Source organism: Cetorhinus maximus, chromosome 11, assembly GCF_964194155.1.
Source record: "Cetorhinus maximus chromosome 11, sCetMax3.hap1.1, whole genome shotgun sequence".
Classification (NCBI taxonomy): Eukaryota; Metazoa; Chordata; class Chondrichthyes; order Lamniformes; family Cetorhinidae; genus Cetorhinus; species Cetorhinus maximus.
Window position 1 is genome coordinate 119,326,249 of NC_135889.1, and position 25,266 is coordinate 119,351,514.

At 45.3% G+C, this 25,266-nt stretch overlaps 1 protein-coding gene across 1 annotated transcript in view; it reads right to left on the reverse strand.

Moving 5' to 3' along the window:
- Positions 1 to 25,266, reverse strand: part of wnt6b (wingless-type MMTV integration site family, member 6b) — a 79,208-nt gene that overhangs the window by 13,492 nt on the left and 40,450 nt on the right. Inside the window, exon 3 of the mRNA XM_078552655.1 lies at positions 1,145 to 1,446. Coding sequence (XP_078408781.1) covers positions 1,145 to 1,446 — 302 coding nt within the window. The remainder of the gene's footprint in view (positions 1 to 1,144; positions 1,447 to 25,266) is intronic.

The following is a 25,266-nucleotide window of genomic DNA, read 5'->3' on the forward strand; positions in this document are numbered from 1 at the left end:
TACCCTTTCGTGTGACGGTTCATAAGTTCACTCCTGAAGTGTCTGGCTCCAGTTTTTAGACTCTGCCTCCTAGTCCTTGATTCCCCAACCAGCGGAAATTGTTTCTCTCTATCTACCCCTATCTGCCCTCCTCAATACCTTAAAAACATTTTTCTTTATCCATTCATAGGATGTGGGTGTTGCTGGTTAGGCCATCACTTATTGCCCATCCCTAATTGCCCTTGAGAAGGTGGTGGTGAGCCACCTTCTTGAACTGCTGCAGTCCATGTGGTGTAGGTACACCCACAGTGCTGTTAGGGAGGGAGTTCCAGGATTTTGACCCAGTGACAGTGAAGGAACGGCGATATATTTCCAAGTCAGGATGGTGAGTGACTTGGAGAGGAACTTGCAGGTGCTGGTGTTCCCATCTATCTGCTGCCCTTGTCCTTCCAGATTGTAAAGGTCGTGGGTTTGGAAGGTGATCGTGGGTTTGATCAAATCGTCCCTTAACTTTCTAAATTCCAGGGAATACTTCTTTCATTCATGTAGCTTCTCCTTGTAATTTAACCCTCGGAATCAACAAAGTTATCAGGAATTTGTATGTAAATGTTATAAGAATCCCATTCTTGCAATTGTGCATTCAATATCCACTGAACACTGATACCCAATTCATAGATAATTATATGATTTGATTAAAAATTGAACTGTCTAAATAGACTGGCTTATTAAAGATGGGATATCATCCATGGTACATATCTCTCAGCAAAGGTGAACACTTATCCTCAAAACTGGGTTTCAATAGTTTTTAGCATTTATGAATAATGGAGAAGTGAGAAGTTAGCGGCACCTTTATAACTTTTTAAATGCATTAGTTGTGACTATGGGAAAAGATTTAAGGCTTTGGGCAAGAGATGCCAATGCCACTATATCCTTCCTCAGTTGCGGTGCCCACTCTACTCTAAGTGGTATCTAACCGGGGCTTTGTATGGCTGGAATAGCCTGGAATCAGGGGCTAGATAATGAACCCACATCTCGCTATACTGTGGCACTGTGCATTGACAAGCCAGTGTAACTACGAATGCATTTCCTGTCCTCGGCAACACAAAGTCAAACGCCACCCAAAGAGGACCAGCCTTAAAGTATAGAAGCACAAATGAAAACTCACCAGCCTCCCGGCTTCATTGTTGTGCAGGTCCACGAGTGTCCGGATGTCGCTCTTACCCTTTTTCCGCCTCGCGTCCATGAATTGCTTGGACTTCTCGTAGCCAAAGTCCACGTCGTCACCGCATCCCCCCCACTCCCAGGCCGTGCCCTCAGCCCTGGCTCCCGCAGTGGGCAGAGGAGGCGGGCGGCTCCTGGACCTGTCGCAGCCGCACTGCAGCAGCTCGCCCATGCTGCACGCTTGAGTCACGGCGTGCGTTACGCCGGCCGAGGTAATGGCATACATGAAGGCTGTCTCCCGGATATCTGTGTGGCGGCGGTGGGGAGGGAGAGGCAGAGAGCAAAAATCGTGAAGGGTTACTAAATAAAACAGCAACTTCCATCGATACAGCACCCTCAACATAGTAAAAACATCCCAAAATGCTTCACAGGAGGGTAATCAGACAAAATTTGTTACACAATGAGATATTGGGACTGGTGATCCAACACTTAAAAGAGGTGATCTAGCTATTTATCTCTATTGTTGGTGGGACCTTGCTGTGGGCAAATTGGCTGTCATGTTTTCTTCACTATAGCAGCAACTACTCTTCAAAAGTGTTTCATGGGGTTGTGAGATGCTTTGGGAAGTATTGAGTTTGTGAAAGGCATAATTTAAATAATAATAATTTAAATGCAAATCATTTCTTTAAAGTCCTTGTATTAGACAGCGAACTGCTTTACCAGCATGAATTCGCAACATGGTTTGATGGCACAAATGGAAGTATGATCTAATTGTCATTACAGAGACATGGCTGTAGGGTGACCAAGGCTGGGAACTGAATATTCAAGGGCATTCAACAGTTAGGAAGGACAGGAAAAAAGGATAAAGAAGTGGGGTAGCGCTGTTAATAAAGGGAGAGATCATTACATTAGTGAGAGAGGACCCTAGATCAGAAGATCAAGATGTAGAATCAGTTTGGGTGGAGCTAAGAAGCAGCAAGGAGCAACAAACATTTGTAGGAGTTATCTATAGGCCATCAAATAGTAGCGGTAATGTAGGGCATGGTATAAATCAGGAAATTAAAGGTGCATGTAACAGGGGTAATATTGTAATCATGGGGACTTCAATCTGCATATAGACTGGGTAAAGCTAATTCACATTAACGCTGTGGAGGATGAATTCCTGAAATGTATACGAGATGGTCTTCTAGAAAAGTATGTTGAGGAACCAACTAGAGAACAGGCTGCTTTAGACCTAGTATTGTGCAATGAGAAAGGGCTAATTGATAATCTCATTGTAAAGGAGCCTTTGGGGAAGAGTGACCATAATTTGATGTAATTTTTCATGAAGTTTGAAAGTGATGTAGTTCAATCCAAAACCAGGGTCTTTAATATAAATAAAGGAAACTACAAAGATATGAGGGGCAAGTTGGCAGTGGTAGGTTGGGAAACTACATTAAAAGATTTGATGGTATACAGGCAATGGGTAGCATTTAAAGAATTAATACATGGTTTACAACAAATATATATTCCTTTAAGGCACAAAAACCCAACAGGAACTGTGGCTACCAAGAGAAGTTCAAAATTGTATTAGGTCAAAGGCGAGGCATTGAAAGTTGCCAAAAAAGTAGTAAGCCTGAGGACTGGGAACATTTTAGAATTCAGAAAAGGAGAACCAAGCAACTGATAGAGAAAGAGAAAATAGAATATGAAAGCAAACCAGCAAGAAACATAAAAACAGACTGTAAAAGCTTCTATAGGCATGTAAAAAGGAAAAGATTAGTAAAGACAAATGTGGGTCCATTACGGGCAGAGACAGGGGAATTTATACTGGAGAATAAGGAAATGGTAGAGAAACTAAACAACTACTGCATGCCTGTCTTCACGGAGGAGGATACAAAAAACCTCTCTGGAATAATAGAGAACCAAGGGACTAGTGAGAAGGAGGAACTGAAAGAAATTAGTATTAGTAAAAAAGTGGTGCTGGAGAAATTAATGGGACTGAAAGTTGATAAATCCCCTGGACCCAAAGATCTACATCCCAGAGTGTTGAAAGAGGTGGCTATAGAGATGGTGGATGTATTGGTCATCATCTTTCAAAATTCTACAGATTCGGGAAAAGTTCCTACAGACTGGAAAGTAGCAAATGTAACCCTGCTATTTAATAAAGGAGGGGGAGAAAAAATGGGGAACTACAGACTTGTTTGCCTGATGTCAGTAGCAGGGAAAATGCTCAAATCTATTATAAAGGACATGATAACTAGACACTTAGAGAATTAAGATCCGATTGGGCAGACTCAATTGGATTTATGAAAGGGAAATCATGTTTGATAAACCTGTTGCAGTGTTTTGAGGATATTACTAGCAGAATAGATGAGGGAGAATCAGTGCGAGGTGTATTCAGGTTAACAGCATAAGCAGCAAGTGATAGACAGAGCTAATCGATCCCACAACCAATGGATTAGATCTAAGCTCCGCAGTCCTGCTGCATCCAGTTGTGAATGGTGGTGGACGATTAAACAACTCACTGGAGGAGGAGGCTCCACAAATATCCCCATCTTCAATGATGGGGGAGCCCAGCACATCAGTGCAAAAGATAAGGCTGAAGCACTTACAACAACCTTCAGCCAGAAGTGCTGAGTGGATGGTCCAACTCGGCTTCCTCTGGAGGTCCCCAGCATCACAGATGTCAGTCTTTAGCCAATTCGATTCACTCCACGTGATATCAAGAAACAGCTGAAGGCACTGGATATTGCAAAGGCTATGGGCCCTGACAATATTCCAGCAATAGTACTGCAGACATGTGCGTCAGAATTAGCCACGCCCCTAGTCAAGCTGTTCCAGTACAGCTACAACACTGGCATCTATGTGGAAAATTACCCAGATATATCCTGTACACAAGAAGCAGGACAAATCCAACCTGGCCAATTACAGCCCCATCAGTCTACTCTCAGTCATCAGTAAAATGATGGAAGGGGTCATCAACAATGCCATCAAGCGATATTTGCTTAACAATAACTTGTTCACTAATGCTCAGTTTGGGTTTGCCAGGGCCACTCAGCTCCTGACCTGTTTACAGCCTTGGTTCAAACATGGACAAAAGAGTTGAACTCCAGAGGTGAGGTGAGAGTGACTTCCCTTGACATCAAGGCAGCATTTGACTGATTGTGGTATCAGGAAACCCTAGCAAAACTGGAGTCAATGGGAATCAGGGGGAAAACTCTCCACTGGTTGGAGTCATACCTGGCACAAAGGAAGATGATTGTGGGTCATCTCAGTTCCAGGACATCACTGCAAGAGTTCCTCAGGGTAGTGTCTTAGGCCTGAACATCTTCAGCTGCTTCATCATTGACCTTCCTTCCATCCAAGATAGAACCTAACCATCGCCCCTTGACATTCAATGGCATTACCATCACTGAATCCCCCATTATCAACATCCTGGAGGTTACCATTGACCTGAACCTGAACTGGACTAGCTATATAAATACTGTGGCTACAAGAGCAGGTCAGAGGCTAGGAATCCTGCAGCAAATAACTCACCTCCTGACATCCCTAAGCTTATCCACCATCTACAAGGCACAGGTCAGGAGTGTGATGGAATACTCCCCACTTGCCTGGATGAGTGCAGCTCCAACAACACTCAAGAAGCTCAAAACCATCCAGGACAAAGCAGGCAGCTTGATGGCACCCCATCTACAGATATTCGTTCCACCGATGCACAGTGGCAGCAGTGTGCACCATCTACAAGATGCACTGCAGAAACTCACCAAGGCTCCTTACACAGCACCTTCCAAACCCAAAACCGCTGCCATCCAGAAGGACAAGGGCAGCAGATGCATTCTGAGACTGGGTCCCGTGGCTCTTGACCCTCCAGCCAAAGGAAACATCTTTTCTGCATCTACCCTGTTGAACCCTGTAAGAGTTTTGAACGCTTCAATGAGATCGTCTCTCATTCTCCTAACTCTAGAGTATACAGGCCCAGTCTCCTCAATCTCTCCTCACAAGACAATCCTGCTGCCCAAGGACTCAGTCTGGTGAACCTTTGTTGCACTCCCTCTATGGCAAGTGTAACCTTCTTTAGGTAGTTCCCCGTCAAGCCACTTACCATCCTGACTTGGAAATATATCACCGTTCCTTCACTGTCACTGTGTGAAAATCCTGAAACTCCCTCCCTAACAGCACATGGGATTGGGGGTAATATACAGGCATGTTATGAAAATTGGTTAACAAACAGAAAACAGAGATGAGGAATAAACGGATCATTCTCAGGTTGGCAGGCTGTGACTAGTGGGGTACCACAAGGATCGGTGCTTCAGCCCCAGCTATTCACAATCTCTATCAATGATTTGGATGTGGGGACCAAATGTAATATTTCCAAATTTGTTGATGACACAAAACTCGGTGGGTATGTGAGTTGTGAGGGGGATGCGAGGAAGCTTCAAGGGGATTTAAACAAGCTAGGGGAGTGGGCAAGAACATGGCAGATGGAATATAATGTGGAAAATGTGAAGTTATCCACTTTGGTAGGAAAATCGGAAATGCAGAGTATTTATTAAATGGTGAGAGATTGCAAAGTGTTGGTGTGCAAAGGGACCTGGGTGTCCATGTTTATGAATCATTAAAAGCTAACATGCAGGTGCAGCAAGCAATTAGGGAGGCAAATGGTATGTTGGCTTTCATCGCACAAGGGGATTTGAGTACAGGAGTAAAGATGTCTTGCTGCAATTGTATAGAGCCTTAGTGAGACTGCACCTGGAGTATTGTGCACAGTTTTGGTCTCCTTACCTAAGGAAGGATATACTTACCATAGACGGAGTGCAACAAAAGTTCACAAGATTGACTCCTGGGGTGCTGGGATTGTCTTGTGAGGAAAGATTGAGGAGACTGGGCCTGAATTCTCTAGAGTTAGAAGAATGAGAGGTGATCTTAGTGAAACGTATAACATTCTTACAGGGCTCGAAAGGGTAGATGTAGGAAAGATGTGTCCTTTGGCTGGGGGGGATCCAGAACCAGGGGACACAGAATAAGGGGCAGGCCATTTAAGGCTGAGATGAGGAGGAATTTATTCGCTCAGAGGCTGGTGAATCTTTGGAATTCTCTACCCCAAAGGGCTGTGGCAGTTCAGTCATTGAGCATGTTCAGGACTGAGATCTATAAATTTCTAGATATTAAAGGCTTCAGGGAATATGTGGGTAGTGTGGGAAAATGCCGTTGAGGTAGAAGATCAACCATGAACTATTAAATGGCGGAGCAAGCTCAAGGGGCCGAATGCTCCTATTTCCAATGTTCCAATGAATGGGTAGGCTCAGCATAGTGCTCCGCTGTGGGATGCTGTGGGATGCCTTTTGTCAAGCAGGATTGATATTTCCTTCCACACCCTCTCAGCTGCTCAAGCAAAACATCTTTGTATTTCTACTCATAAGGACAACAATGTGCATTATATAGCACCTTAACTTCATAAAACTTCCCAAGCCGCTTCACAGGAGCAAATTTGACACTGAGCCACGTTAGGAGACACTAGGACAAGTAACAAGAAGCTTGGTCAAAGTGGTAAGATTTAGGGGGTGCCTTCAAGGAGGAGAGAAGGCGGAGAGGTTTAGGGAAGGAATTCCTGAGCTTTGGGCCCAGGCAGCTGGCGACATGGCCGCCAGTGGGGGAGCAATAAAAATCAGGGATGCTCAATAGATCAGAATTGGAGGAATGCAGAGTGCTCGATGGCTTGTAGGGCTGGAGGGGGTTACATGGGTAGGGAGGGGGGGAGGCCATGGACGGAATGGAACACAAGGACTTAGTTGCATTGCTGTGCAGGTGACGGAGTCATGAATGTAGATATACCCAGTGCTGTAAAAGTATATACATGAGAGAGTGCAGAAAGGGTTAACCCTTATGGGGTTAATCATATAGATGGAGCCTTAAGTCACGCACCTTGTGTCCCAAGGTCATGGCATATCAGGGGAAGAATAGTTCTGGACAACTACCTAGTGATATTATTCCCCTCCAGGGAAAATATACCCTACAAGGAAGACAGAAACAGGCCATTCGAACTTCTGCTGCTGTTTAAACTCTACATGAACTTCCCCCGCTTTGATGACCTCTTTGCACTCTGCCCCTGTATCCCTTTATTCCTTAACCCTTCATATACGTATCAAGCCTCCCCTTAATTACATCAAAACGATCTACTTCAATCATCCCATGTAGGAACAGGACTTAGGAGCAGGAGTAGGCCACTCGGCCCATCGAATTTGCTCTGCCATTCAATGAGATCATGGCTGATCTGATAATCCTCAACTCCACTTTCCTGCCTTTTCCCCATAACCCTTGATTCCCTTCCTGATTAAAAATCTGTCTATCTCAGCCTTCAATATATTTAACGACCCAGCCTCTACAGCCCTCTGTGGCAGAGAGTTCCACAGATTAATTACCCTCTGAGAAAAGAAATTCCTCCTCATCTCTGTCTTAAATGGGTGACCCCTCACTCTGAGATCATGCCCTCTGGTCCTGGGCTCACCTACAAGGGGAAACAACCTCTCAGAATCCACCCTATCAAGCCCCCTAAGAATCTTATATGTTTCAATAAGATCACTTCTCATTCTTCTAAAGTCCAATGAGTACAGGCCCAACCTACTCGACCTCTCCCCATAAGAAAATCCCTCCATACCCGGGATCAACCTAGTGAACCTTCTCTGGACTGCCTCCAATGTCAGTATATCTTTCCTTAGATAAGGGGACCAAAACCGTTCACAGTATTCTAGGTGTGGTCTAACTAATACCTTGTATAGTTTTAGCAAGACTTCCCTATTTTTATTCTCCATTGCCTTTGAAATAAAGGCCAACATTCCATTTGCCTTACCTGTTACCTGCTGAACTTGTATGCTAGCTTTTTGGGATTCATGCACGAGGACTCCCAAATCCCTCTGTGCTGCAGCTTTCTTCAGTCTTTCTCCATTTAAGTAATATTCAGCTCCTCTATCCTTCCTGCCAAAGTGCATAATCCTTGACTCCCTTGTCTATCAAAAATCTGTCTAACTCAGCCTTGAATTAATTCAGTGATATGGTCTTATGGTCTTATGATCCAGCCTTCACTACTTTCTGGGGGAGAGTGATCCATATACTAATGATCCTTTGAGAGAAAATTTCTCCTCATCTCTGTCTTAAATAGTCAACCTCTTATTCTGAAACTGTGTGCCCTATTTCTAGTCTCTCCCACAAGTGGAAACATTCTCCCAATATCCACCCTATCAAATTCTCCCAGGATCTTATATGTTTCAATGGGATCACCTCTCATTCTTCTAAACTCCAGTGGGTAAAGACCCAACCTGTTCAACCTTTCTCCATAAGATAAGCCCCTCATCCCAGGAATGAGTTGTGTGAACAAGCAACATATGACAGCAAGTTCCACATAATTCTCACCTCTCTGGGCTGATTTGATTTGACTGTATTTTATGTATGCCCTCTTGATCTGGACTCAACCCCAAGCAGAAACAGTTTCTCTATGTCATCCCCATCAAACTGATTCAGACTCTTAAAGAGAGGGAAGACAGGGGTATAGTGGTAATATCACTGGACTAGTAATCCAGGTGCCCAGGTCACTTTACAGCCTTCCGGACTTAACATTGAGTTCAACAACTTCAGATCATGAACTCCCTCCTCCATCCCTACCCCTTTCCGATCCCCTTTTTCCTAATAATTATTATATATTTTTAATATATTTTTCTTTTCCCACCTATTTCTATTATTATTTTTAAATTTATTTCCATCCATTGTTTTATCTTCATCTTTTAGCCTATTTTGATCCCTTCCCCCCAACCCCGCACCCACTAGGGCCATCTGTCACTTGCTCATCCTGCTTTCTACCCTTAATGTCACCATTAGCACATCCTTTAGCTAATATCACCACCATCAACGCCCCTTTGTCCTTTTGTCTTTGACATCTTTGGCAATCTCTCCTTTGCCTCCACCTATCACTGGCCCTCTATCCAGCTCCACCTGCCCCACCCCCCTTAAACAGATTATATTTCACCTCATTTCTATTTCTCTTCAGTTTTGATGAAGGGTCATACAGACTCGAATTGTTAACTCTGTCTTCCTCTCCGCAGATGCTGTCAGACCTGCTGAGTTTTTCCAGCTGTTTTTGTTTTTGTTTCAGATTTCCAGCATCCGCAGTATTTTGATTTTATTATAATGATCTGGGGGGGTTTGAGTTCAAATGCTGCATAGTAGTTAGCGGAATTTAAATTCAATTGATTAACAAATCTAGAATTAAAAGCTAGTCTCAGTAATGGTGACTGTGAGACTATCATTGCTTGTTATAAAAACCCATCTGGTTCACTAATGCCCTCCGAGCCTACATGTCACTCCAGATCCACAACAATGTGGCTGACTCTTGGTTAGCCAATAAATGCTGGCCTTGCCAGTAATGTCCCCACCCTGTGAAAAGAATAAAAAATAACCTTTATTAAATCTCCTCTATGTTGTCCCTTCTCTACAGTAAAGAGCTTCAATTTTCCCTTCCAATTGTATGCTACCTGTTCTAGGCACCAGTAACATTTCTAGACTCCATTATATAATGCAAAGACCCACTATGCATTACTACTGCAGGGGATGGGAGTCCCCTCACTTACTTTGCCAGAACGATCAGCCTGGCTTGCTTGGAGATGCATACCTTTCAATGCTTCCAGTTCCTTAATTGACCCCTGCCCCCCACTCTCGGTTGCTCGACCTCCTTTGGTGTGAAGGCACCTCGTGAGATTTCAGCCCTCTCATTGTTCCCCAAGCTAAAATCAGCCTGACTGACCTGACCTTGACTTGAACCCTTGATCCAGACAGTGTGTGTTGTCCTGAGACTGTGCGAACCCTCGGAAGCGCAGAATTCCTCTTGCTCCTCCACATGCCTGACTGCCGACCTGAGCCACGAATCTTAGGTATCAACGTTTATTCCCCATTCTCAACGAAATGGCAGAATGCGCGCTCTTAGCAGAAGCCTCCTCAACCCCCGAACCACAATGAGTGGAAGTGCCCAGCGCCTGTGTTTAGATTGCGATGGGGGGTGGAGGAAGCGCAGGGGGTGGGGGGTGTGAGTGTGGGAGAAAGCGGGGGAAGGGAGGGGAGCAAAAAAAGAGCTCCAACATTCTGGCACCTCCCGTCTCGGTGCACTGTTTCCTGGTCCTTAGCCAGACATGGGCCCTGCCTAAAACATGTTTTATCCGGGCCTGAAGATCAAAGTCTACACTACAAATGAACAGATGCCGATATGTATAGCCCCCTTTTTGTAATCGGAGCCCAGTGACAAGCAGCGATGGGGGAGGAACGGGTACAAACTTGCTTCCAGCCCTAAACACACATTTTTCAAGATGTGAAAAATGGATGGGTCAAGGGTCGGCGAGCAGGATATGCCAATTCCTCCTGAACGGGACATGTTAGGATAGCCTCTGGTGCACCCATGCCATTAACTCTGGGATATTGATAAGGTGACTTAAGTACGGTGGAACCTTTTAAGTAGCACCTGGGAACTCAGTTGTGAGTGAGTGATTAGTTGACTGGAGCCAGACTGTCTGCAGCTTGAACACTGCAGGTTCCCCCGCCTCTTCCCCCGCCCCCACTCCCTCCCCAACGCCTTCACCCCACACCCCACACGCCCCCCCACCCCCCCCACCCCATCCCCCACCCTCCCTTCCTTCACCTTTGCTGCCGGTCAGGACTGCCTCCTGTCACTGATGTCGCACGACAGCAAATATGGCAGTAAGTGTCGCACCCCCCTGCCCCACAGCCACCCCACCCCCACCTCGACTGCAGTTGGCCCCTCGCCAAGCGATTGCTCATTTACACGTGGCATAGGCTAGAATTTTACACCCCCCCCCACAGAGTGGGATGGCACGTGGGAGGTGGGGGGTGGGGGCCTAAATTTGGCGCATTGGCAGTGGCGCCAGCCCTGCACAGATTTTGCCCACAGATAGTGGGGAAGGCCAGCGCTAAGGGTCCAGCCTAGGTTGCCGACTGTGACTAAATGTATTCCTAGAAGCTTCATCACCTGACTTTCCCCCCCATGCTCCAGCCATTAGTCGGCCGACACATCCATTTTTGTGAAGCACTACCTTCCTACACCAATTGGAAAGTAAAAGGACTCATTACCCAATTGGATGATGCTTGACTGTCAGCCAAACTGTCTTTTTTTCCCCCATTTACAATATTTTTTCTATCTGGTTAAGAGGAATGTTCAAAGAAAATTTATTTTTTTAAAAATCTCTTTTAATGTCCTGACGATTTTCCCCCAGGATTACACACAGCAGTGTCCTGGAGATTGATCTTCAATTCCTGGAGACTCCAGGCCAATCCTGGAGGGTTGGCAACCCTAGTCCAGCCAGGCAGACTGGTGACTGGGCAAGGGCGGGGGGTGTCTCCTTTTCGAGTGCCCTGTGCCCATCGGAGCACCACAATTCTCCCTGGCCACCGCCCCCCCCACCCCACCAACTCCAGGTTTCTCCACACCTCGTCCTGACGCTCCCAGCCCTCAACCCCCTCACTGAGGCCTGCCAGCCTGGCCCCGGCGAGACCCTGGACTTACCTTTAAGTCCGGGCTTCATCAGTGTTTGCTCGTTGGGATTGCCTGAAGTTCCAATAGTGGCCACTACACCCGGTGGCACTGCTGAGGCAAGATAGCTGCTGTCCTTCTGATTGATCGACAGCTGTCAGAGGCGGGACTTCCTCTGAGATGGTGTCAGGCCCGCCTTGAGCCAATTAAAGGCACAATGGCCATGAAGTGGATGCAGGGCGAGCTAGCCAAGCGGAGGCAGTGTCACCACCAACTTTTACATCGGCGGCGGGGGTCGGGGGGAGGTAGTGGGTGGGGGGCTTGGGAACCCCACCCTCAGCACAAAATTTATCCATTGGTGTATTTAGGAAGGGAGGGCGCAGCCAGTGGAACTGTATCCCAGTGGAGGGAGTAGTTGAAGGGAGAAAGATTGATACAGGCCACTTACTTAAGGGGAATCCTGGAACACTTAGATCTTGCCTTTCTACGTAGAACATTAACATTGCTTAGCATCTTAATGGACTTCAACTGCAGTTGGTTAATTATTAGAAAATAGGAACAGGTGCTATTCAGTCCCTCAAGCTTCTTCCACCATTCACTTACATCATGGTTGATTTCCACCTTAATTCCATTAACCCACCTTGGTCCATTGGTGTTTCAACAGACTAATGGATTTCTGGGCTCTCAGCCAAGCCTCATTATGTATTCTCGGCTGAGAGCCCAGACATCCATTAGAGTGCTAAAACACCTGAGCTTCAGGGAAAACATTGCTTGATTGGCAGCTCTGACTATCTGATCTCTGCTGTCAGTTGCACAATGTTTATTTACACAAGGTTAACAGGTTTTAAGTACCCACAGTTTCAGCTATTGAAACTTCAAAGGGTCTGGGTGATTAAAACTTTTATTGCCCTGTAGTAAAACAACTTTTTTTAATATAGTGGAAAGTTATGAATGAATGGCTGTTTTCGAAAGCTTTTTTCTCAACATCCCATTGTCACTATAGCGTTCATTTGCTTGGAACAGTGTATAATGGGTCAATGGGCATGGAACTGCCACAGCTTGGCATGGGGGCATGAGGGTCTATCGGGGTTGTTTGGGGAGCTACCTTGGCATGGGGTTGCGAGGGGCCATGGGGGTTGTTTGCAGGTGACACACCTTGGCATGGGGGGCATGAGGAGGACCTTTTGAGCTTATGGTTTAAAAGTTCCCCTCAAGCAGAGGACGGTTCACAACATCCCTGAGGTGCCGTGAACCACGGCTCTTTGAAATGCTGGCCTGACTCCATGAAAATGACAGACAATGGAGCCAGCCAGGTCAGAAATGCTGGGTGCGGGCTTGCAACCTGAGCCAGCCCGCACCCTTAAAGGCATGCCTAAAAATCGAAAACCCCAGCAAATGGGTGGGGAGATACGGAACCGGGTCCCGGCTGCCATTTGTATAGGGCTCCCGAGTCATCTCGGCTTGACGAAAATCCAGCCCTAAGAGTCAATAACATTGGTGCGGGTCTAAAGAGACAGGCAGTGAAAAGCAGATGAGGATGGTAGATTTCAGTCCCTGAAGGACATAAGTTAACCAGCTGTATTTTAAAACAATCTCACTTCGTGGCCTCTTTTACTGACGGCAGTTTTTTTATTGCAAAATTGCTTGGTCGAATGTCAGATATTGGCGAAGTCACCAGGCGAACTCTCTGCTCTTCTCCCAATGGTGCCACTGGACCGTGTATGTACACCAGAGAGGACAGATAAGATTACATAGGATAAGCAACACAGAAACAGGCATTTCAGCCCAACAAGTCCACACCGGTGTTTTTTTTTCATTCATGGGAATGTGGGCTTCGCTGTCTGGGCCGGCATTTATTGCCCATCCCTAATTGCCCTTGAGAAGGTGGTGGTGAGCCCCCTTCTTGAGCCGCTGCAGTCCATGTGGTGTAGGTACACCCACAGTGCTGTTAGGGAGGGAGTTCCAGGATTTTGACCCAATGACAGTGAAGGAACGGCGATATATTTCCAAGTCAGGACAGTGAGTGGCTTAGAGGGGAACTTGCAGGTGGTGGTGTGCCCATGTACCTGCTGCCCTTGTCCTTCTAGATGGTAGCGGTCGTGGTTTAAAAACTCTTAAATTTCTATATTTCTTTCTGATGAAAGGCCAGCGACCTGAAAGGTTAACTTTGTTTCTTCTCCCACAGAAGCTGCCTGACCTGCTGAGTATTTCTAACATTTTTTGTTATTTTGGATTTCCAGCATCCGCAGTATCTGGCTTTTGGATTTTTCCCTCATATGCTTGTCTAGCTTCCCCATAAATGCATGTAAATGATCCACTTCAACACTAGCGAGTTCCACATTCTCACCACTCCTTGGATAAGAAATTTCTTCTGGACTCCCTGTTGGATTTCTTGGTGACTATCTTATATTGATGGCCTCTCATTGTGCTCTTCCCCACAAGAGGAAGCATTGGGCAGAATTTTCCTGTCGGCGATTTGGGGGCGGGGCCCGCTCACCGAGGGGAAAATGACGGTGAGAGGAACCCCCGATGTCATCCCAGTTCATTTTAATATTGAGGAAGGCGGACGGACAGCGAAATCAGCTGTCCGCCCGCCGACCTGTCAATGGCCAATTGAGGCCATTGACAGGATAATTAAGATAATTAAATGCCCTGCCCGCCCAACCTTAAGGCTGTTGGGCAGGCCAGGAGCCCCAGGGGGCTTCTAATAATACATGAAACCTCATCCACTGGCGGGATGAGGTTTCATGTCTGTTTTTAAAAACTTCAGTAAAGTTTATGTGGTTCTTATTAACATGTCCCATCTCGTGTGACATTGTCACATGAGGGGGACATGTTAATAATTTTAATATTTTTCTTTTTTTAAAGATTTTTATACTGTCAGTAATCTCCCTGAGGGAGCACTTAGTCTCAGGGGGATGTGCGCTCTTTTGCGCGCATGCATGAAAGAGCGCACGCTGACAGTTGGGGAATCCCTCCACCCCCCGCACAGGAAGTGCATAGCGCTTCCCGTCGGGCAGGCCGCTGGGTGGGCCTTAATTGGCCCGCCCACTAAAAATGGCGGCAGGCCCCATTTCGGCGGTGGAGTTCGGCTGCCCGCCCGCCCATCAAGGTAAAAATTCTGGCCATTGTCTCTCTATTCACTCTATCAAAACCTTTCGCTATTTTAAAGACATTAGTTCAGCCAAGTTCAAGTCAAGTATCAGTTCAAGAGAAAAGAGATCCAGCCTGCTAATCGTTTCCTGATATTTATATAGGGCTTCCATTAACATCTCACCTATAAGATGCCACATCCAACAGTTCAGCACTCCCTCAGAACTGTCTGGCTTATGTTCACAAGAGTGGAGCTTGAAGATCTTCTGCCTCAGAGGCAAGAGTGCTACCATTGAGCCAAGGCTGTCGCTATTAATTGAGGGAATTAAATGATATCTATATTTAGCTAAAAATAAAGTCGGTAGGTTCTGGGTTCCAGCCTCGGGACTTGAGCACATAGTCTCAGCTGGCACTTCATTCAATGGAGTAGTGGGTAAATTCTTCCAGATGAGTTGTGGTCTACTCTATCAAGTGCATGTAAAATATCCCATGGTAAAGTTTGAAGAAAAGCAGCAGAGCTTTGGTCAATATTTATCCCTTAACTAACATCACTAAAAAAAAATCAGATTATGTGGTCACTTGTAGGAGTTTCCTGTGCACAAATTGACTGCCGTATTTCTCGACAGCATCATGTCCGTCACTAGACTCAATTGGCTCTGAACTGTTGTGAGATCCCTTGGGGTTATGAAAGACACTCAGGGAGTTGTATAACACAACATGAGGCCATTCAGTCCATCCTGCCTGTGCTGGAATTTTGAAAGGGCTATCCAATTTATCCTACTCCCAATCGCCTGTAAATTTATCCTTTTTCATGTCTGTGTATGTAAATATAAATAAATATATATACATATCTACATTAATTTATAATATATATAGCTCATTCCAGTTCACAATAATTCACTGTGTATTTTTTTTCTCATTTTCCTTTGTTCTTTTTCCAATGATCATAAATTAGTGTCCTTTGGTTACCATCCCTCCTGACAGTGTAAATATTTCCTCCTTATTTACTAATAAAAACCCATTTATCATTTTGAACATCTTGATAAAATCTTCCCTTAACCTTCTCTGCTCTAAGGGGAACACTCCCAGCTTCTCCAGTCTCTCCACATTAACTGAAGTCTATCCCTAGTACCATTCTGGTAAATCTCCTCTGCACCCTCTTCAAGGCCTTGACCTTCAGGGCCTCCCTAAAGTGTGGAGCCCAGAATTGGATATGAAATACCCAGCTGACACCTAACCTCAGTCCTTCCTTTATTTAAAAAGTATGTTCAGCCTAAAAGGTGAACCCTCGAAGTAAAGCAGGGAAAGCAGACAAGCCAAAAAAACACTAAGCATACAGGGTTGTGTCTGTACATGTAAAAGGCAGCAAGGGCTGCTAAAATAACCCAGCCTCCGCATCATAAAAGCAGGGCACGCAAGGGGTTAATCTGCTTAAGTAAACACGTAAGAATGCACTTTTTTTTAAATACAAAAAAAATGGCATGGTGCAATGGTACAGCGATGCTGTCAATAAGGCATGCTTGTGTGAGAGGGGGCGGGAAGCTGTTTTAATACTAAACACTGATGAGTTCACTTCTCCTTCAGGACACAAATTCCGAACAAATTTTACCTGAAAGTCTCTGCCTCAACCTGCCAGGCGCTTGCAGCCAAGTGCCAGGAGAGGACATTGAAGTGATTTTTTTTTTATATTACTTTGAATATTTACATACAAAACCCTGTTAAATGAGCCTCACGTTACAAAATCGGTCAGGAACACGGGGAGAGAGAGATTTGCCTGTTCTTTCTCTCTCTTCCATAAGATAACTGGTAACTTGATCATTGGGCACTTGGGAGCATATTGAATGGGACCATGTCTCTTGAAGAAAGAATAGCACAGAAGTTAAGTGTTGGCTTGTGGCTGGTTAGGTAATCTACACTTGACAGCGTCGTATTTAGCTTCAGGTTGAATAGACGGAGAAGGCATTTGCCCACAATTCATTCTCCAGCTGAATCTTGCCAAATTCCAAACTGGTTTCTCCTTAGGGTTGTTATGTCTGTCTTAGGGTTTCCAGTTGCAAAAGGATTTTAACAAAAAAAAAACATTTTTATATTTATTTTTTATTAGCCAGCAGAGGAGGAGATGACAAAACTCGTTGCCCTCAGCCCATTGATCTCCTTGTTCTGTGTTTCACTCGAACACAATTTCTTTCTCCCTGACAAAACCAGTAAGAAAATCTCTCAGGCAGATAATGGGTTGCTGCTGACTTCAATTAACAAGGATTTGGAATTAGCAGTACGTATGTATGAAGGGATGGAGATCTTGTCGTCCAGTCGGTGGTGTCCCTGCCTCTGAGCCAAAAGCTCTGGTTTCAAATCCCACCCCAGGACTTGATGGCCAAGGACGATACATGCATAACGCAGTCATTAACAGGTTGAGTATCAAGCTGCAAATCCATCCAGTGGGGATGTTCACTGACGATTGCACAATGTTCAGCACCATTCACGACTCCTCAGATATGAAGCAGTCCGTGTCCAAATGCAGCAAGACCTGGACAATATCCAGGCTTGGGCTGACAAGTGGCAAGTAAGGTTCGCACCACACAAGTGTCAGGCAATGACCATCTCCAACATGAGAGAATCTAACCATCGCCCCTTGGTGTTCAATGGCATTATCATCACTGAACATCAACATCCTGGAGGCTACCATTGACCAGAAACTGAACTGGACTAGCCATATAAACACTGTGGCTACAAGAGCAGGTCAGAGGTTGGGGAGAGAATTCAGAAATCTGGAGTGCAAAGGGACTTGGGAGTCCTAGTCCAGGATTCTCTTAAGGTTAACTTGCAGGTTGAGTCGGTAGTTAGGAAGGCAAATGCAATGTTGGCATTTGTTTCGAGAGGACTAAAATATAAAAGCAGGGATGTGCTGCTGAGACTTTATAAGGCTCTAATCAGACCACATTTAGAATATTGTGAGCAATTTTGGGCCCTGTATCTCAGGAAGGATGTGCTGGCCCTGGAGAGAGTCCAGAGGAGGTTCACGAGAACGATCCCAGGAATGAAAGGCTTAACATATGAGGAACGTTTGAGGACTCTGGGTCTATACTCGATGGAGTTTAGAAGGATGAGGGGGAATCTGATTGAAACTTACAGAATACTGAAAGGCCTGGATACAGTGGACGTGGGGAAGATGTTTCCATTAGTAGGAGAGACTCTGACCCGAGGGCACAGCCTCAGAGTAAAGGGAAGACTTTTTAGAACAGAGATGAGCAGAAACTTCTTTAGCCAGAGAGTGGTGAATCTATGGAATTCATTGCCACAGAAGGCTGTGGAGGCCAGGTCATTGAGTGTATTTAAGACCGAGATAGATAGGTTCTTGATTGGTAAGGGGATCAAAGGTTACGGGGAGAAGGCAGGAGAATGGGGTTGAGAAACTTATCAGCCATGATTGAATGGCGGAGCAGTCTCGATGGGCCGAATGGCCTAATTTCTGCTCCTATGTCTTATAGTCTTATGGAATCCTGCAGTGAGTAACTCACCTCCTGACTTCCCAAAGCCTGTCCACCACCTACAAGGCACAAGTCAGGAGTGTGATGGAATACTCCCCACTTACCCGGACGAGTTCAGCTCCAACAACACTCAAGAAGCTTGACACCATCAGGACATAGCAGTTCCCTTGATTGGCACCCCATCCACAAATATTCATTCCCTCCACCATCGACGCACAGTGGCAGCAGTGTGTACCATCCACAAGTTGCACTGTAGCAACTCACCAAGGCTCCTTCAGCAGCACCTTCTAAACCCACAGCCACTACCATCTAGAAAGGTAAGGGCAGCAGATACATCGGAACATCACCACCTGGATGTTCCCTTCCAATTCACTCACCATCCTGACTTGGAAATATATCACCGTTTCTTCACTGTCGCTGGGTCAAAAGCCTGGAACTCCCTTCCTGACAGCACTGTGGATGTACCCACACCACATGGACTGCAGCGGTTCAAGAAGGCAGCTCACCACCACCTTCTCAAGGACAATTAGGGATGGGCATTAAATGGCACTTTACAGCCTTCTGGACTGAATATTGAGTTCAACAATTTTAGATCATGAACTCTCTCCTCCATCCCCACACCTTTCCGATTTTCCCCCTCCTTTTTGTTCTTTCCAATAATTTATATAGATTTTTCTTTTCCCACCTATTTCCATTATTTTTAAATGTATTTCCATCCATTGTTTTATGTCTACCTTTCAGCCTTTTTTGATTCCTTCACCCCCCCCACCCCCTCCACATCCACTAGAGCTATCTGTACCTTGCTCGTCCTGCTTTCTACCCTTAATTAACACATTCCTTTAGATAATATCACCACCGTCAACACCTCTTTGTCCTTTTGTCTGTGACATCTTTTGGCAATCTCCACTCTATCACTGGCCCTCCATCCAGCTCTACCTGTCCCACCCCACCTTAAACCAGCTTTTATTTCACCTCTTTTCTATTTTTCCTTAGTTCTGTTGAAGAGTCATGCGGACTCGAAACGTTAACTGTGTTCCTCTCCACAGATGCTGTCAGACCTGCTGAGTTTTTCCTGCTGTTTGATAAGGTCTGCTTATGGCCTCAATTCTAATTTCCTGCCTACACCCCCATTTAGCCTTTGACTCCCTTGTCAACCAAGAATCAAATCCCTGCTACTATCTTAGGTGGGAACTGGACTGGGCCTGCAAACAAGGGGGGGATTTGCAAGTTGCTAGAGTAGTCTGACATCCTTCAGGGCCTGGGTACCCTCGCTGTATACTGATGACTGTGCACACCGCTGGAATTTAGGAATAGAATCATAGGGATAAAAGAATAGGATTTGGCCATTCAACCCTTCAAGCCCATTCTCCCACCATTCATTCAGTTCATGGCTTATCTGTACATCAACTCCATCTATCCACCTTTGCTCCATTTCCCTTGATATTCTTATCAGTCTTGAAGTTTTCAATTGACGCCCAATATCCAAAATGTTTTTTGGACAGGAGGCAGTTCCAGGTTTGCACTACGTGCTGAAGAAGGGTATGTTTTAAATTATTGTTGAAGGGCCAGTTACAGCAGGAGTTAGAGCAGTCTAGCGCTTGCCCCCTCCAGGGTCATGGCCTCGCTCCCCAACCCTCCTTCCACAGCGTCTACTTTTCACCGTGGGAATAGGAGAAGGTCAATTAGCCCCCTTGAGGAAATGATGGCAAAGAGGTAATATTACTGGGCTGGTAATTCAGAAGCCCAAGTTAATGTTCAGGGGCACAGGTTCAAATCCCACCATGGCAGTCGGTAGAATTTAAATTCAACTAATAAATCTGGAACTGAAAGCTAGTCTCAGTAATGGTGACCAGACAGCTATCACCAATTGTTGTAAAAACACATCTGGTTCACTAATGTCCTTTAGGGAAGGAAATCTGCCATCCTTACCTGATCTGGCCTACATGTGACTCCAAACCCACAGCAAAGTGGTTGACTCTCTCTGGAATGGCCTAGCAAGCCACCCAGTTCAAGGGCAGTTAAGGATGGTCAACAAATACTGACCTTACCATTGACGCCCACATCCCATGAAAGAAAAAAAAAGGTTAAAAAAATATAGTCTGTCCCGCCATTCAATGAGATCATGGCTGATCTGTGACCTTTACCCCATATCCCTTCATAGCTTTGGATAACAAAAAATCTATCATTCTCAGACTTAAAATTAGCAATTGGCCTAAAATCAACAGCTGTTTTCAGAAGAGACTTCCAAATATCCACCTTTTGCACATGGAGATGTTTCCCAACTTCACTCGTGAAAGGCCAAGCTGTGATTTTTAGGTCATGTCCCCTAGTCCAAGGCTCCCGGTTATAGAGCTGATTTTCCAGGCAACTTTTCTTGGCGGAAACATTGAACTTTATTTACAAGACAGGAGCAGCAGCTACATGCGTGCATCTAACTCCATCACTAAAGAAGAACTCTCCCCTAGAGGCTCCCTGTGCTGCTAACTCATTGGTTTACACAGATCATGTGATCTCATAACACAGGATTATTCTTAAACCTATAGTCCTGTGTTTATCAAAACTATAATTACTACATTCCTCCCCCTTTAACTTCTCTGTACATTTAGTATTTACAAGGATATTTATCTCATGATATTACAATATTTACACAGGCCAGGAAATTACAAGTTCAGTCTTTCAGATGGTTTTCTGATCCGTGCGGAACTTTGTAGCTCCACAACTTCCGATTCTTTCGCAGGAACCACATTCTCTGGAATCACATTAACATCAGGTACCTCATTAGGCACAGGCAGTACAGTGTCGTCCACTCCAACAGAGACATCGGGCATGTCTGTCCTTGGCCGAGCAACTTCAACAGGAACCGCAGGTTCAGTAATGGTTACGGGTTACATCATTCTGTTGGGGTATCTCCCTTCTTCTTAAATGACCCACATGCTAACAGGTGATCCAGCCCTCCACCTCCATGACAATGGTCCGGTCACAGAGTTTACTTTACCAGGTAATCACTTCAGTCCTTCACTGAAATTCCTTACGTATACTGCTTCACCAACTGCTCCATAAACTGTTGCTCATGACTATGCAAATCATCAGTTGCTTTTTGGTTCCCTTGACTTTTCTCCACCCTCCCCTCCAAATTGGGAAGCATCAGACTTAGTCTTGTTCGAAGATGGTGCCTCATCAGTAATTCTTCAGGCGTTGCACCTAACTTTTTCATTCCCACCTTAAAAGTTTGTACTGCTCTTTCCGCCAGTCCGTTAGATGATGGATGATACGGTGCAGTCTTCATGTGGCTGATATCATTTAGGCAGACAGACCATTGAAATTCAGCGCCCGTGAACGCAGTCCCATTATCTGAGACGATTGGCTCTGGCAATCCATGGACGGTGAAGCTCTGGCGTGGTTTCTCTACAGTTGCGCCTGACGTTGGCGACTTAACCTCATAAACGTCTAACCACTTGGAACGAGCATCTATAATCAGTAGATACATGGTTCCAAGGAAAGGACCGACATAATCTGTGTGCAATCTCACCCAGGGTCTACCAGGCCACTCCCACGGGTGTAACAGGGCAGCCATCAACAAACCTTGTAGCTGTTAACATTGCACACAGTGTTTTACCACCTTTTCAATATCGCTGCCCATCACCGGCCACCATAGATAACTTTGTGCTATTGTCTTCATTCTTGAGATTCCTGGATGGGAACTATGTAGCTCTACTGACAGTAGTTCCCTTCCTTGTGAAGGAACAACCACTCTTGCACCCCATAAGAGGATACCATCTTGACTGCTCATCCCGTGTCTTCAGTTGAAAAATGGCATCAATTCATCAGAGACTGGTTCCTGGGACCAACCATGTAACACTTGGCCTCTCACTCGAGGCAGGACTGGATCACTGTTCATCCAGTTTCTTATCTGCCTGGCACAGACAGGTGAGGAATCCAGGAAATTCATCACTAATACGGGCTCTTGGCGAATTGGGACATGGACATTGTTCTCTTGCAAAGGAAGGAGACTTAGGGCATCGGCATTTGCTAGATGAATCCCTGATTTATGCACAAAGGTGTATTCATATGCCACCAAAAGTAGGGCCCACCTTTGTTTTCATGCTATGGGAGGGATAGCCTTTTCCTTGCTAAACAAACCCAAAAGTGGCTTGTGGTCCGATACTATCGTGAAATGTCTCCCATGCACGGATTGGTGGAATTTTTTCACGCCAAAAGAACCAACAGACCTTCCTTTTCAATCTGAGGGTATCCTTTTTCAGCTGTGGTAAGTGTCCTCGATACATAGTCTATTGTCCTCTCTGTACCGTCGTCCATCTTGTGACCACTCCCACACCACAGGGGGACGCATCGCAGGGTAGCACCAATTCCTTTGTCAGGTCATAATGCACTAACACATTTGAAGAGTGCAAGAGCTGTTTGACTTTCATGAAGGCTTCTTCTTGGGGTGATTTCCAAACCCAACGCTGGTTTTTCTTTAGCAGTGAATGTAGAGGAGCTAGAGCCATTGATAAATTTGGTAGAAATTAGCCATAATAATTTACCATCCCTAAAAATTATTTAAGTTCAGAGATGTTCTTAGGTGCAGGTGCCTCTCTGATTGCTTTAACCTTCTCTTCAACAGGGTGTAACCCTTGGGCATCTACCAGGTGGCCCAAATAAATGACTTAATTTGCCTGAAAAGTGCATTTTTCCTTCTCTAGGCGCACTCCTGCTTCTAAAAATCGTTTCAGGACTTCCTCTAGATTAACCAAATGTTCCTTATCTGTGAATCCAGTTATCAGTACACCATCCAGTAGGCCACAACTCATAGTAAGCTCTCCACTGTCCTCTGAAAAATGGCACAGGCCAAGGAAACGCTGAAGGGCAGGCGTGTATATTGACATAACTCTCTGTGGGTGTTTATGTCAGAAATTCTCAGGAGGCATCATCCAGCTCCAGTTGCTGATATGCGTGATTCATGTCAAGCTTTGTATACATTGTCCCTCTTGCTAGTTTGGCATATAGGTCTTCAGTCTTGGGAATAGGGTACCTGTCCAGTTTGGCTGCATTGTTGGCCGTTAGTTATAATTCCCACAGGTCCGGATGGTCTGATTTGGTTTAAGGGCAGGGACTATGGGCACTGCCCACTCTGAGAATGAACCGCTTTTATGACATCCAGCCTCTCTAGCCGGTTCAACTCAACATCAACCTTCTCTCTCAGGGCGTATGGCACCGGTCTTGCTTTCAAGAAGCGAGGAGTTGCTTCTGGGTCCAGGTAAATCTTGGCCTGTAGGCCTTGGATTTTTCCCAGTTCATCCTTGAAGATGGTATCATTTTTTTTAGCAGCTCTGACAGTCCCTCTGCTCGCAACAGGAAGATTTTGGACCAGTTTAATTTAACCTCTTTCAACCAGTCATGACCTAGAAGGCTTGGTCCTTCATCTTCTACCACCATCACTGGTAGTTGTGTCTATGATAAACAGTTATTCCGGTGATACCTTTTACCTTTGACTGTGGACGTCTTCAGCTTGCAGATGTTTGTTCCAAATTTAATTGTTGAGCACCTTGATTTAAATATCTGAAAGTGTGTTCTCCTATTACAGTGGTAGAAGCCCCCACGTCTATTTCCATTTTTAAGGGTTTACATTCACTTGCCCTGTAACAGTAATTGGCTCTGTCTCCCCAACTTTCATGTTGAATAAGGAATAAATGTCAGAATTGGTTGTTTCTGGCTCTTCCACACTGTATACTTCATTGGACTTTGTTTGTGGCCTGTTAGGCTGTTTTAATCTCACTTTGTAAAGCTTCAATATGTGTCTACTTCTATGACAAAAGTAACACTCTACCTTTTTCAATGGCCAATCGGAGTGTGATGGTTTCCACGTCAATAAAAATTCGTTTTTGAATTTGCTGCTAAGCTGTTTCCTCTAAGTTTTCGGTTAACGGGGCCTGTTTCCCGCTTCGCAGCCTAGTCCCGGCTTTTCGCACCACTTTCTGCTGACCGTTCCCGCCCAACTAGGAGAACGGTGCCATTTTGCGCCCCTTGAATCCCTTACAGTGTTTTCCATCGCACGCGCAATTTCTAACGCTTTCTTAAAATCAAGATGCACTTCAGCCAGCAATCTTCGCTGAATAGCATCGTCCTGCACGCCACATACCAAACGATCCCTGAGGATGTCATTTAGGGTTTCACCAAGATCACAATATTCCATTAGTTGTTTTAATTTCACCATGTAGATAGCAATAGTCTTTCCCAGGGCGCTATTCCATGAATTGAACCTGAACCTTTACATTGTGACTGAGGGCTTGGTTTGGAAATGTCCCTTAACGATGTCTACTAATTCACTGAAAGTCTTCAAATCTGGGGCACTGGGGGTGTTCAATCTTCGAACTAAACTGTAGATTTTGCTCCCACAAATACTCAGGAGAATCGCTCTCCTCTTTTCCTCCCCTGTGGTTTCGTTGGCTTGAAAGTAGAACGCAAGACGTTCTACATATTGGGACGAGTCATCTGTGGCTGGTTCAAAGAGATCAATCCTGCCAAACTGTGGCATCTCGGATAAGTATATCTTCTTTTCTTTTTAATTGTCTTAGATACTCTCAGTCGCTGGCCGAGGGACAGTACCGGATCTGACTTATCCTCGCCGCCAGTTTGTTATAGAGTTGACTTTCCAAGCAACTTTTCTTGCTGGAAATATTAAACTTTATTTACAAGATAGCAGCAGCAACTACATGGGCACATCTAATTCCATCAGTAAAGAAGGAATCTCCGCTAGAGGTTCCCCGTGTTGCTATCTCATTGGTTTACACAGATCATGTGATCTCACAACACAGGACTATTCTTAAAGCTACAGTCTTACAAGTATCAAAACTATAATTACTACGCTCCCCCACCCAATAGAGTTATGTCTCACAAACATACTATTTCACATCTGGTGAGCTGCATTGAGATGCCTGTAAGGTGCAGAGAGCTCAACTGGTTCTATTCAGAGGCGGCCCAGGCCTCAAAATAGCTCCAACCTCTTAACTTCCAGAATGGGAGTCAGTCTCTAAAAGT